This window comes from Sinohyriopsis cumingii, chromosome 8 (genome assembly GCF_028554795.1).
Source record: "Sinohyriopsis cumingii isolate HCF-2022 chromosome 8, ASM2855479v2, whole genome shotgun sequence".
In the NCBI taxonomy this organism is placed as follows: Eukaryota; Metazoa; Mollusca; class Bivalvia; order Unionida; family Unionidae; genus Sinohyriopsis; species Sinohyriopsis cumingii.
Window position 1 is genome coordinate 65,162,603 of NC_142968.1, and position 15,107 is coordinate 65,177,709.

Consider the following 15,107-nt stretch of genomic DNA (forward strand, 5'->3'; position numbering starts at 1 on the left):
ATTTATCATAGCGTTGAAACAACGGCATAATAATCGTTGTGCGAGCTGTAATACAGCAATGTTGTGGCAGTACTCGAGTACTAATCTAAGACAATTTACCGTAGATAGAAAAGATAGCAGTCTTGATCATACACGCGAAAATATGATGCTGACCTGTCTTGAATGTAATCGACGTAACGGCGCTAATTAAGTGATCGCGGTGGTAACTGTGTGTCTTCAGGAATTACTTGTAACTGTTCACGTGTAAATCCACGTTGAGGAGCAGTTGAATCTAGTCTGTAGAGTGCGGGTCTACCCGTAGATGTAACCATACTGGAAATGTTATGTGTCATAATACTCTAGATAGGATCAGTCGCTCTTTATCCCACCTACAAGTTCATATAAATATCTTACAGTAATATTCCCCAGCACTGGTTGTTTTTAAAAATCACGTCGTTGTACGTGTATATGTTTTTATGCGATCGCGCTCGTAGGTTTCGTGTTAATTGTTCGAATACGTTCTTTATTTAATGCAGCTATCACACTTTGTAATCTTCCAACCCATTCGCGAGATCTTTTGTCTTGAATTATTTCCTTCGCATACTGATATCCAAATAACCGCTCAGCAAGTGTTCGATTAAATCGCTCAACAATTGCCTGATCACGATGAATTGCAGTATGTCCTCGTCGTATTTTGACGTTATGTTGCTTCATCAACGATGATACTGCGCTCTGAAATTCTTTGTCAGGATCAACTTGTAGCAGTTGTGGCCATGTAGACCACCACGTCGATAAATTCGTTCAAATGCAGAAGCTAATTCAGTTGCTGTCTTTGTTGATAGTGGCTCTGCCTCCTTGTATCTACTTGCAACATCAACGACAGTTAGCGCGTATTTGTATGTTAATTGACATCTTCCAATTTTAATAGTATCATGTGGTAGAAATAAAATATCAGCCTGATGAACTTCATTTGACGCGCTTATATCAAAATGTGCATGCTGAACTGTTTTAGGCGGTAGTAGTTAATTTGCCATATTGCCTGTCTTACTAACCATGTTTCAACAGTAGAACGTTTGACACCTGCTGCTTCAGCGAGTTTACTAATCGCTGCTCCACCCCTCCAGTATCCTCTTGGGCTATAAGAAATCGACTTCATTATAATAATAATCGGTTGATTAATTACCGGTTCCTAATACAAGCTTACCCTTCATCGCAGATCTCACCAACCAATTAGCTAATGATTCTTTGAAAGATTTTCTATGGAATTTATCGCATGAATTAATTTTACATCTGCAATATGTCTATCTTGTAGGTTTTTACTTTTATAAGCTACATCATGAGCGTGACACGGTTTATCAATAGCATCTACTGGATATTCACCTGGCTGATATCAAGTCGAGTACCAGAACCACGGTAATGATATCCTGGAAGATGTTTTTCTTCTGGATATTTCACCCATGGAGTTCCTGTTAACTTTGTTAACTGGGGGGCAATAGCACCTTCTTATTTGTATAACTCCGCCTGTTGAAATAAACTTAATTTATTTTTGTACCACATCGTTCACACTTACCTATAACTGCTGATATGTTATTTTTTGTTGTGATGGTTGTTAGTCCACCTGTGGGGGTATACGCCCTTCATTTCACACAATATAAATTCATATTATAAGTATATGGATGTAACTGATTTCTCAGCGACACGAAAGCAAGAGTCGGTCAAGCATCATGCTGCGCTACCAAATTCTGTCTGAATGATCATAATAGGTCCATCTGGGTCTGAGAAAATGCAACTACTGCTTAATTTGATAACGAGATGGATCAAATGGAACAAGTTGTACTTAGTTGCACCATCAGTTGAGGAGCAACGATGTTACGATGTACTTAGAGACTTTAATGAAAACGCAAAGTTGTTGGATGAAAACGGTGATGATGTTATTGAATTTATTACTGATATCGGTGAAGCACCATCTGTAGATGATATTGATTGATTTATTAATAATTTATCTGTATACGACGATGTAATGCCAGACAAACAGTCTGATCCAGCTGGAATATTTTCTCGAGGAAGGCATAAAAACACAGATGTGATTTTAGACCAACAAGTTGTTCTCCACATTTTTTATTATTATTTTGTTTGACTGGCGGAGAACAACTTTTTGGTCTAATGTGATTTATGTTACTCAACGATACACACAAATACCTAAAGTGATCACAGGTAACTGCAATATTTTAGCTGTATTTAATGGTGTTGATACACATACTCTACGAAACATTCATCAGACTTGGTGCAGCGGAGGTATGGACATAATTAAGTTTAGAAAATTATTTAGTCAAGCTCCGTCAATCCCACATGGATTTATAACAATAAACTTACATGACCCACGATCGCGTTATCGTATAGGTCTTGATAAAATTTGTGGATAATAGCAGCAAGCAACGAGAGTGTTGTCTTGGCACCCCCAGTCACCGCCGCGATTTTTTTTTTGTTGCGATTTTTTTGTTGCGCTTATCAGGAAGGCTTATTTTTACGGTTCGAGAGTGAGTCAATTAGAGGCTGTTCGCCCTCTCTGCAGCTCACGACGTTAGGGAAGGGGGTCTTCCTTTGTCATTTGTGGGCACTTTCAAATTTAAACGTAAATAATATTTAGATATTATCTTATTGTTGGTCTAGTCTTATCTAAGAAATAATTGTATTCAATCCTATCTTGTGCTGAAAATATTATATCAAAATGGGTTATTTCTTGTCATCCAGTTGTAGTTTCATAGATACGGAACCAATATACCGGAAGAATCATCTCCCTTTTAGAGCAAAGAAAACCACGTGGGATGCTGTTTATACTGTTGACGTCGTGGTCGCTGGGTACTGGGCCCCTTCCGTGGCAGGTGCTAGAATTTTAAATTATCTTAAAAATTATTTTAAAAATAATATAAGTGGAGAAAAGAGTAGAGTCATAATAGGACAAGCAAAATAAAACCTGAAAATCGCCCACATGTCAATTTCACAATAACTTCCGAGGGTCACTATTTGAGTCCTTGACCCACTTCAGTCTTACCAGCAACAGAGAGGTGCTGAGCGAGCTAGCTGAAATTTGAAAAATTTAAAATGACGATTACTTGATTGAATGTACAGCTGTTGTATTGGACGATTCGCATCAAACGTAAATATGATTGATACTATATGAAAGGATATTTTAATATTTTCATTTACAATTTGATTGCCGCATGGTTCATTCAGTGAGACCGACACATGTTTATGAACGATTTGTCTGGATCTTGCATATATAATTAGCACAGTTCTTGTTCAAATTTTATCGTTTTTCTTGCATTGATTATCAATCTCATTTATGACTTTTGGAAGTTTAAACATTCTTCTAACTTTTTACATTCATTTGTAGGTATGTATCAAGTGAGTTTCGAGACCTTATTCGAGTTCTTTGTAACCACGTCGCTCGGGGTTGGGTTCTTCTAAAGCAAGCCAATGGGTGCTGTTTTGAATGTTATAGCGGACATCTTTGACAAGACCTTTAAATTGGGTCGCATCACTTTGTAACAAATATAAACTATAATTGAACAATTAAGATCAAATTATTATATGTTTTTCGTCATTTCTTTGCATGACGGATTTATTTTCATTGATGATTAAATGGGCCACATGACTTTTTGGGGGATTGTGTATGTAAAGGTCCTGTGCTTAATGGGGCCCAGGTAAGGGATGTTTGCATTGCACTTGCAGTCGTTGAAAGTGAAACCGATCGTGAACAGAGCTTCTTAAAAGACTTTGCAATGCATTTAACATTAAACTGCACAAAACTTTAGTACTAAATTTATTCAGCATTATGGTAAAGAGATTTTGTCTTGTTGCACTTTTCACTTGCATGTTTTTAATTTTTTATTAATAGTTAACCTTTCTGTTATTGTCACATGGGTGCCTGAAAAGTCAAGGTTATTAATTTTCTTTTCCTCAATTATTTGGCATGGTTTCTAGTGTACACTATATGTGACTTAATTTCTTCATTTTTAGTGGAGATTTTGATTTTGGAAAATATATTTTAATGTTGTTATATGTAATATTGGGAACACTCCATATGGGAGCATATTGGTGCATCCATGGACCTAAGGTTAACCTTTCCCTGTTGTAAAATATGAGTATTCATTTTTTTTTCATCTTATGAAAGTATACTTGCTTAGTAAACTAATATATTCAAAATGCAAGCTAGCAAGAACGAAGAGGAAATTCATTCACCATTGACTTGACAGCAACTGGCCATTTCAGTTTTTATAATGTTAGTGTTGTTTATTCTGTATGTAGAATTTGTTTTGCCCACATTAAAGTTATGCAACTTGTTTGATTTTACTTTTTAAGTTCATTTGTGAGATGAAAAAAATATAGGGAAAATCTCTTATGAACAAAATGTGTCCTTTTCTAAATTTGGATTTCCAGACTGGTGTTTCCGATACTTTGGTTTTCAAGTATTGGGAATACTAGGCCAGAAAAAAAGACATTTGTTCTTAAAAGCATTGTTCATAATTTTGCACCACGTCAAAAGTGAAATTAACAACAAGTGCTACTATATGTATAAAAAAAGGTGAGAATTTTTCAAAGAGATTACACATCCTTGTGGTTCCTTTTATACCTCCTTCCAAAGCTGCAGGAGAATATTGGTCCATCACGCCTACCAACAATTCATACACGAGTTGGATTTTCACAATGGAACTTTTGTTTGATGTGGTATTTTTTTCTTACGCTACTTATGTGCTTTATTCATGAGTTGAGGAAAAACTTTTATGAGGCCAAATATAAAAAGTATGTGTAGTTTTGGTTACTTTGATCGACCCTATTTTTTTTTCTTCTTCCAAATCCTTCATTTTATGGGGGGGGGGGGAAGAAAAACAATTCAGGAAGAACAAATTTAGAAAAGAGATGTAACAGACTACTAACTCCATTCAAATTTAATTTCTTCTATCTCATGCTTCAATTAAATCAACCCACCCAGGCCGACAAAAATAACATATCTACCCTCATTTTATTTCAGTGTAACCAAAACCATACATTTTGTTTGATTTGGCCTGACCCAAAAATGTGATTTTCTTTTTTTCATTAGTCCAGTTCTCTTGTTCAAATATTCATCAAATTTAATAAATAGTCTATACTATGGCAGGTAGTTCCTTGCTGTTTCTGACATTGTCAGTGAAAGGTCAAGATCCTTCGGGAGAACTTTTCATTTTTTGTTTGTTTATGATCAGTATATCAAGTTTCCTGGATCTGTATTTATCAACGTTTCTAATAGTCTTGATTCTCTGGCCCAGAGGTTAAAGATCAAGGAACTGAAATTTTCATTTTGGGTTAAGCAGAAGTTCATATACCTCACGTTTCCCCACTTACAATTTTGTTATAAAACTTCACAATTCATTAAACTTGAGCAAAGTATCGTGTTGGCTTGACTGATTAAGTCCCTTGTATTTTTACTGAATTCTTCTGTTATGAAATCCAGTGCATTAGATACAAGGTTATATGCACCAAAATTGTCGCCGTTATGTAATGAGTTTGGATTTAAATTACCATAAATATTTGTTTTGTTTGTTTGTGGGGTTTAACGACATTTTTCAGCACACACAAGGCTATACATGGCAGCCAGTATTAATGATGGAGGAAGAACCAGGGGAAACACCTTGGAAAGAACCACCGACCCACGAGAAGCTACTGGCAAGCTTTCTCACATACCCACATTGGCTTAATATGAGACTCGAACCAGCGCAGACAGAGGTGAGATGGCAGTGATCCATAATGGAGAGCGCTTTATACCACTAGGGGCCCCACCATAAATATTTAAGTATTGATATAAGTGATCTTACCAGAGCTGGATGAATTTCAAAAGTTGGCTTTGTCATCTCGCACCAAAGCCATGATGCTGACATCTGTAATCTTTTGTTTCCATTTAATGTTTCTTATTATTGAATGCAAGTTACGTTCTTCGCTGTATATGAAGTCTTAAGGAAAAAGCACAACATGGTAATGATTTTCCTTCAGAAGGTTGCAAGAATAGCTGATTGGCTCATAGATGTAAAGAAAAGATGATTGTAATTAATACATTTTACTTCTTTAATCTGTAGAAAAGTTTGGTTACATTTGATTCAATATAATTTCCTCCAGCATTCAAAAACTATCTTGCACCGTAGGTTACAAATATGATTTGCAAACACAAAGACTCAAGTTGTCAGACGCATCAAATAATGACATTTTTTATATGCTTGAGCTAGTTGTGATATATTTTTATCAAGTGGTCTAAGGGCTCATCTTAACAGATCACTAATGTCTCTTCTCTGCATGGATTCAAGTTTAAGGCTTGGCCAAAAGGGTATGTGAGAAAGTTTGGCAGTAGCTTCGCATGGATTGATGGTTCTTCATGGGGATTTCTCAGGTTCTTTTACCACCATATACAATGATCGCCATGTATAGTCTATCATGTACTGAAAAATGGTTTTAAAACCACAACAACAGCAACAACAAGATATCATATCATTTGTAAAGAACAATTTTATTTAATTCTGGCATACTTTGAACAAAAATAAAAAAAATTGAATATGATAAAATGTCACCATTTTTCGGGAAAGATTACCAGGCTGAAACACAAATGTACTTTGGTCCCAGCAGATAAAAGAATACTTGAACATCTGCATGTCTCTTCAGTCTGGTGTAGGACTCCAAAGATGAAAATAAAGGTAGACAAACAAGTTTCGTTTTCATCCAGTTGAAGTTTCCAGTAAATTTAAGTTATGCAGGCATGTGAAAAATTAGTGTGCATTTGCACGAAAGTTTCTTTGTCCAAATCTGATGTTTTCTACCATTTGAAAGCAAAAAGCTATATGATATATACTCTATAAGTTGAGTCAAACTGTAAACAACAAAGATCCTGTTTGCAGAGGGGTTGCACATAAGGTAAATAAGAGGTCAATTGATTTTTAGTCAAAAGGTCAAAGGTCATGGTCATGGAGGCTCAATAGAAAAATAGTTTTGCACAATAATTTTTGTTCTGGAGTAAATTCCTTGACCCAGATTTATGGATAGCGTGCACTTAAGGTAATAAGAAACTTATAGATTCAGATGTCTAAAAGTCGCAGTCATGGTGAGTATAATAAGAAAATGTTTTCAGCATATTAACTTTAGTTTGAGACTTGACCAGTGATTGAAGTTGTCAAGACCCTTGTTCAGTAATGTCCCACATCGACCATACCACACTTGTGCCTACACGGAGTACTATTAAACATGAGGCAAATGTCATATATGCTGTTCACATTACTCTATTATGATCATGGATCATCCATTTTGGTGATTAATATACCCCGAGGTAAAAATTCAGATTAGAAACATTGTTTGCAGTATTGTTATTTAATGTTTTTAAATTTTAGGGCTTTGTAAAAAAAATTAGGTCACAGTTTGACATTGAAAGATCATGTTTAGTTACCTATGTCTGCCACTGCATCAATTACAGTTAAGTTGTTTTTCCGCATCAGTTGATTATCAGGTACATAGGTGTACATCTATGTTCTGTGTACACATTTATAGTTCTTATAAAAGAAACTACTGGTAAATGTGTTTTTTTTCTATGAATTTCAGATTTATCATGGACAGTCCACCAGATTTGGACAAGCGGGAGATTCGGCGTCCAATGAATGCTTTCCTGATATTCTGCAAGCGGCACCGGAGCATGGTACGTGAGAAGAATCCTGACCTGGATAATCGAAATGTGACACGTATCCTAGGTGACCTGTGGGCCAATCTGAAGGATGAAGAGAAGACTGTCTACACAGATTTAGCCAAACAGGTACTAAAGCTGTCAGCAGGCACAGTGCTACCCTGCCATAACGTGCCCCATGATAATGCGAATTTGAATATGACGCGGCTGTGGTGTGGCTACTAAAATTTCATATATTCATTCACACATGAAATTTTTTTTGTTCAAAGTATGTTAAATAGTGTATGAAAATTTTATTATCATTTTGGGGAAGAGATCGCATATGAATTCAAATGTATTACGATCGTGGCTTGGTTCCTAAAATTGTAAATGCATGTACAAGTTATTTTCTCGTAAGGGGGGGGGGGTTAAGTACAAGAAATAATGTGTAAAACATTTATTATCATTTTGGGGAAGAGTTCATCTATGAATTTCAATGCAATATGATTGTGGCATAGCTTCTGAAATTTAACAATTACACCAGTATTATGCCAAAATAAACATTATCGGAAATGTTGCTTTTTACTGATCCATGAGTAAAGCTAGTAAGTCATCTTTGTGATTGTCTTCAATTAATTCTGTTTACAATTGTTGCTCAAACAATAGCTAGCGTGTGTTTCTTCTTTAACTGCATACACAACCAAGCAGTAGACAATGTGGTGGTTGATAAAAGATTCACAATTTAATAAACATCAAAAAACGAAAGCCACCAACATGTTTGCTGGGCTTGGCGGTGTTATTAGATGCAATCAGTTGACCAGTAAATAATGTCCACTTTATTAGCTGGAAATTGAAAGGGTATAAAATTGTAGACGCGTTCAGCTTTTAAATTTTTTTATATAAAAGTGACTTGTGATCATTGCAGGCCTACTGCACTTAGTTCTCGGGTTTTACGTGGGTATGGTGTTTGTTTATGAACTCGTTATTAATTTCCTCTTTTTTTGTAATTTTTTTTTTACTGTTATGGGAAAGCTAGGTCACAAATGCAAGTCGTTCTCTGCACTTTGCGCAATGATTACTATAGTAGTTTTTACACGTTTATTTCTATATTCACAAAATCTAAAGTAAAAGGTATATGCATGCTGAAAGAATGTGTTGATTGTTAATTATTCTTGCTGTAGTTGTCCGAACGAATAGGCGTACAAGCTTTAATTATTGGAAATTTACAATGGATAAATGTACACTGAAACACATATGAGAAAAGTTTAGCATCATGAAATTTATACAGACACCATTCATAGACCCAGGAACGCAATGAACCATACACATGCTTTATCTTTCTTAACCTAATTTTGCTGTTAATTTTTCCCATTGAATTCAGACACATAATGATCTGTGGCAAAATTAATGAATAGTTTAAATATGTATGCAATTTTTGCAATGGGATTACGTGTATTATGGATTAATTGCATGGTACGATATCAGACGGTAAGTAAACGGTATTAATATTCTGTTCATACTATATATAAGACGTTGAATTCAGACACAGTGATCTGGGACAAAATTATTGAATATTGTAAATCTGTGTGCAATTTTTCAATGGAATTACATGCATTATGGATGAACTGCATGCCATGGCGGCACGATAGTAAACGGTGTTGATGAAACTGATGTATTGATGAAATTTGAGCTGGTACTAGCAATTTCAATAGCATGTCGCACAAGCACACGGAATCTCACAACCATCATTTTCAGTTATCATCGAAAAAAGTATTAAATGAGAGTCTTATACTGGTTGTAATAAAAATACAAAAATGAAAGAGCACAAAATTCTGTTTGTTCCGAGTCCATCTTCGGAATTTTGTTGTATCACATGAAATGTGCTCACGTAGGGAGCCTACAAAGCAGGGAACCAGACTACTCTGCTTGATGAATCAGACTGGCCAAGTTTCTTGTACTTGTTCTCTAGATAAATATGTTGAGAATTATGTTCTTTCTGGTTTTTACAAAAGTAATGTGACTATTAACAAAATGGCAAGACAGGGTCAGATTTCATCTATGCTGAGTTTTGTCTAGTCTGTCAGCAGATTAAAGACATAACAATTATAATATTTGCCATTTTTGAGAAAATAAATAATTTTCCTATCGATTTCATGCAGGTGTAAGTCGATATAACCTTTTTTAAATTTGCTAAGCTCACTGGTAAGCTATCTTACGGTGGCAGCCGATTTCAAATTTGTGATATGTAATTGCTCTGAACCCAAACTCCATCCAGAATGTCGAAAAGTGAAAAATAGGGTTGGAATATTCGGGGGAAACCCAGATTAGAAAAATTTAGAATCTCTGAGCTAAACTTTGGTGCGAAACTATTACAAAGTGACATGTAGCTTGAAGCATTGGTTTCAGATCTTAAATGGACCCCAGGAGAAATGGGAAATTGTTGTCCTATTTATTATATATTAAGAAACCATAAAAGACATCAATACAGGTTTGGGGACTGGTTTATTGAACTACAAGAGGACAAGTTGATTTTACAGAAAAAATCAGTCCTTGTTTATACAACAGTATATTATTTTGGAGGTCTTTTGTCAAAATTTAAATCAACCCAGTTGTAAATGTCTTTAAATGATGGAATTTTTAACCAAATCATCTTAAGGAATTTAGGTTGGTTGAAAAATCTTGCTTGAGATTAAATTGGCATGCATAATTTCAGGGTTAAACAGGGATGGTCCTGGCTTTTAAAAAGCTGTCGCCAAAAAAATTGCCAACCTCAATATTTTGTCGCCAATTTTCAAAAAGTGTCGCCAAAAAAAGTAGTGTACATTTTTCCAAGTGTTAATTTAGTCTATTAATGTAACAGGCAATGAAAATTACAAAAGATGGATTAGTTAATACTTTAATTACAACAAGCATTAACAAAATGTTACAAAGTGTTACATGAAGATCCGTCGCAATTTTAGGGCTGCCCACTTGTTGAATGCAGTTTCAAAGTCTAATTTTTCACATCTGTACATGCTGATTCTCATTAAATTCTTGAGAGATGAGATGCAGAGCTTATTTCTGATGTCAGTTTTTATGAGGTTCATCTTACTGAATCCACGTTCACAGTCCTCAGTGCTGACAGGTGACACCAGTAGTCTCTCAGCAGCCCCCCCCCCCCGGCTAGCTTCATAAAGCTTGTAGTGAATTGCTTCCTAAATCCCAAGAATGATCACTGAATGCTGTATAAATTTTCTCAACAAGAAAAATGGGATCTCCATTCCCACGAATGAAACTTACACGAGTCTACACCTGGCAATATTGGACCGTATATATAAGCATAAATTCACACCCAATTTAGGGATTCTTTCACTCCTGTATTTTGAGAAATAATTATTATTAATTATGCAAAACTGTTCTTTTTTGCTATTTCTTGTTGCGGAGTTTAAGTCTCTGCAGCCGTAAATCAGGACTGATGGCAAAAGGAAAAGATCAATGAGCAAAATGCCGCACTGGCGACAGATGTAATTGTGATTTAGATTTTTTCCATTTGCTTTGTATTTATACACAGTAGTCGGTACTTCAATGCTTATCAGTTTTCTATGAAGGTTCAGCAAAACTATTGTATTGGTATATGTATAAAAAAAAACCCAGAAGGATTAGCCATACAATTAATTGTATCTGTTCTATTCGCACCTTCAGAAGTCGGTCAGTTGTAGGTATAGTGCGGTAGCATGATTGACTGTATCGCAGCATACAGTACTCAGCCCAGATGTCAGCATAAGCAGATTATGATGTAACAATGCACTGTAAAGATGGGGTTGTCAATAAGAACAAAGGATCGTTTGTGTAACAGATTGATTCCAATGCATTGCTTAGTCAAGTTTGTGGCTTCCTTTCGTTCTGCCTTTTAATTTATCCAGTCCAAATCATTGATTGTATGTACAAATTAAATAACCAAAAAGTATGTCGCCAAAAAAATCGCCAGATGGGATATTTTTGTCGCCAATAAGGAAAGAAAAATCGCAATTTGCGACATTGGCGAAGCCCAGGACAATCCCTGGTTAAACTTTTTTTGTAACAAGATTTATTGGGGTTTTCATAGTGTGATAGGAAATGTTTACTTTATATAAAATGCACACATATTGCGCTAGAATTCTTTGGAAAATTAAAGGTTTGAAAGGAAACAAAGTATGTTATGCTCATTGTGTTGTTTCCACATAGCAACATAATGCAGGCCAGCAAAGTAAAGTTAGGATTTATATTCTGTACATTGAAATGGCTTTAAATGCCAATTTATAGGAATATAGTCAGATTTGTTTTGTGTGACTCATTTTGTGGTTTGTACATGATCGTCTTTTCTGATATATGTTTTGGAGAGTCTTGAAAGAGAAACATCTTCAGATTTGGAAAATGTATTTCTCCTTCAAATACGTTCCCCGATCACATTAACATTAGGGATATAAGCCTGCTACCTCTCGAATCCAGCCCTACTAAAAGACGAAAATTCGTCTTTTTGGTCTATCTCATAGAGACCAAAGGGCAATAACTCTTGCCCCTTACCTCCCCTTGCCACCGCCAGGTGTCAGTAGTTTTTTAAGCTTCGCTTGTACGGATAACACGTTCATTATACCTCCAAACAATCCAAGCCATCTTAGCGTTAAATTGGACCATCCGAAGTTAAATTTGGATTTATTGCGTTGGACAATCATTCTTCTACAGGTTGTATATATTATTTTGACAATTTTTTTCAAAATTGAGTGACTTTGTCACCCTTACAGATTTCGTTTACTGAAGACCATGTTACACATGCTATCGCGGAACTCGTGTTGTCAATTAAGAGTTAACGCGACACTGACTAATTTCGCTTACTCCGTTAGTAACGGTTGTGGTATTAGCGAATTAATAACTTGCTGAATTGATAATTTGTGCTTTGTTTTCTTTTCTTGTGTCGTTTCAGTAGAAATGTCAACCAAATGCATGAAATGCAAAAAGTTAAAAGCAAAAGAAGACAACCATGACTCTTGTATTGTATGTACCAAGTGTACATCATCTATACCATGCAGCGTGTGTAATACTTGGACAGAGCAAACGTGGGCTGATGTAGTCCAGAAGGCAGCAAAAGGGAGGGATATATGGAATAAGTCGAGGAAAGATAGCATTGATGTCCTCAGTATACATCAGAAGACGGCCTCCATTGCAAGCCTTGTGGGGGACGTTGGGGTCCCCCGTCCACCTAAAGTTCGTCGTTTGCAACCGTCAGCCACAGTAACATCAGCGGCAATGGAGGAAAATAATGTTGACAGGGTACGACAGTCCAACTTTGAACAGATGTGTCGTTTGGTCCAGGAAACGAAGATGCAGCTATTGACATCAGGCCAGATATTACCCTTATTTCCCTCGCTCGCTTCCACAGCTTTTTCTGACTCTTTGGAGGAATGTTCCCCCAATTTTAGGCTGCCCATTGGGCGTTAAGTCCACCCGCATGTCTGAGCATGGCCTTCGAGCCTGTAAGTCAGGATGCATGGGGTTTTTACCGGATCCATCGGATCCATTTCTTTATACAACCTCTACATCACCGCCTGTCCAGCTGTCCCAGCATGGGGACCCTATTGCTAAAACGGTCTGACCAAACATGACTTACGGGGATTTTAGTGATAAATCCGTCCGTCAAGCTGTACCGCCGGCAACATACCAATACTATGGCGGAGATTTTAGTGAGAAATCTGTCCATCCAGCCAGGCCATTGGAGCAGCCAGTACCGGTGATAGCAGGACCATCGCCAACATTCAAACCGACCACAAGCCAGACAAACCAGCTGGCAGGGCCGTCCGTCCATATGTTCACGGCTTATCCACAAGGGAGAGTTAGTGACAGTGTTAAGGATGATGGAATCGCGTCATCTATGCCACCTGGTATGCTCTATCCAGAAATGCAAGCTATTACAGAACTCGACTCGGCACACAGTGAGGGTGACGAAACTCCAGCAAATCAGCTGTACACAGATCCAACCATGGAACGGACTGAGTATGGCTTCAAGGCAGCAGTGGAAGAAATTTATAGGGTGTTGGCAACTTCAGAATGCCCTCCACTTCCTACCGCCACTCAAGACTACAAAGTTAAGGCATCTGTAGATCTTGATGGGGAGGAAGAGACACCGTCCTTCCGGCTCCTTCCCCAGTCGGCAAAAATTAAGGAGATCAATGATCGTCTATCAGGATGAATAGGTGATCCGGGGAATGCTAAGGCGTTCTTTTCAGAAAGCCAAGTACCAGCGACATTCTCGTGTCGCTGCTACGAAACTCATTCAGACGCCTTCAGTACGGATCTTCCGGCCCTGGACAAAAATATGGCAGCAGTTCACATGTCCGCTCCACTGTTTTACAAAGTAGACAAAAATGTGTTCCATGCCACGTCAAAGCTAGTCCGGAATGTAGTCACTACGTCTTCAATGTTAGACTTGGCTTCATTAGCCATTTTCTGACTCGCAGAAAAATCCGACAATGACCACGCTTGGGAAGCGATGGCCCGGATTGCTAGAGTTATTAACAGGGCAGCTCACCATTCCATGGCTAATGCGTTGACTGCTTCTGCCAACTTAGACCTGATACGATGTGACGCATGTCTACGGTCCACGTCACTCAAGCCCCATCATACTCTGGCTTTACGGATGACTCCGTTTGGGTCGCCTTTACTCTTTGGAGGAAAAATTGAAGAAGTTCGGAAGCAGGCAGCTCAGGAACTGCCCCTCCAACTCACCCCCCAACCCTTGCAGGCGTTTTGAAACTATCAGCCCCTGTCACAGCAGAGGGATGATTGGCGGACCAGGAACAAGGGATCCTTACAATCACATGTGCAGTATAGATCCCAACCCAATGCCAGGAGACAACAGTCTAACCAAGCTAGGAGGCAACCATACAGAGGTGGTAAGAAACAAAGTTTCTCCGTCTTCAAGCTTCCTAACTCTAAAAATTGACATACTCTCTCCACCACCCGCGGACAGCCTACCTGTGGGCGGCCGCCTCCTGCAATTTCAGGACCACTGGACCACCTTTTTTCCTCCGAACGATTGGGTGATCCAGGTCATTTCGGAGGGAGTTCAGATTTCATTTATCCAACCCCCTCCCCTGTCCTTCTCTCTCCTCTTCACGGACGTACCGTCCGATCGGGAGAAGGATACCTTTCTACAACAGGAGATACGGTCGCTCATAGAAAAACGGGAGGTGGAGATCGTGAAAAAAAACCCCGCAATTGCCGGGGTTTTATTCCAGGCTGTTTCTTATCCAGAAGGCAAATGGCAAGTTGAGGCCGATCATTGACCTGAGTCGCCTCAACCAATACATTTTACCACCGAAATTCAAGATGGAAACGGCAAGATCAATCCGGCAGGATGAGTATGCTGTCAGTCTAGATATGACTGACGCATATTTTCACGTCCCTATCCACCCCGTGTCATGGAAATTTCTCCGATTCGCTT

General features: G+C 37.8%; 1 protein-coding gene across 3 annotated transcripts in view; it reads left to right on the forward strand.

The window, feature by feature from the left end:
* The first annotated feature begins 2,798 nt into the window (after positions 1 to 2,798).
* The window catches only part of LOC149793702 (uncharacterized), a 51,059-nt gene continuing 38,750 nt past the window's right edge, over positions 2,799 to 15,107 (forward strand). For 2 of the 3 annotated variants that reach the window (XM_089967701.1, XM_089967703.1), the window contains exons 1-2: positions 3,016 to 3,136; positions 7,594 to 7,801. In XM_089967701.1, the coding sequence (XP_089823827.1) occupies positions 7,601 to 7,801 (201 nt within the window). In that variant the 5' untranslated portion in view covers positions 3,016 to 3,136; positions 7,594 to 7,600. Of the gene's footprint in view, positions 2,862 to 3,015; positions 3,137 to 7,593; positions 7,802 to 15,107 lie in introns of those variants that run through there. The other variant, XM_089967702.1, reaches the window with a different exon arrangement.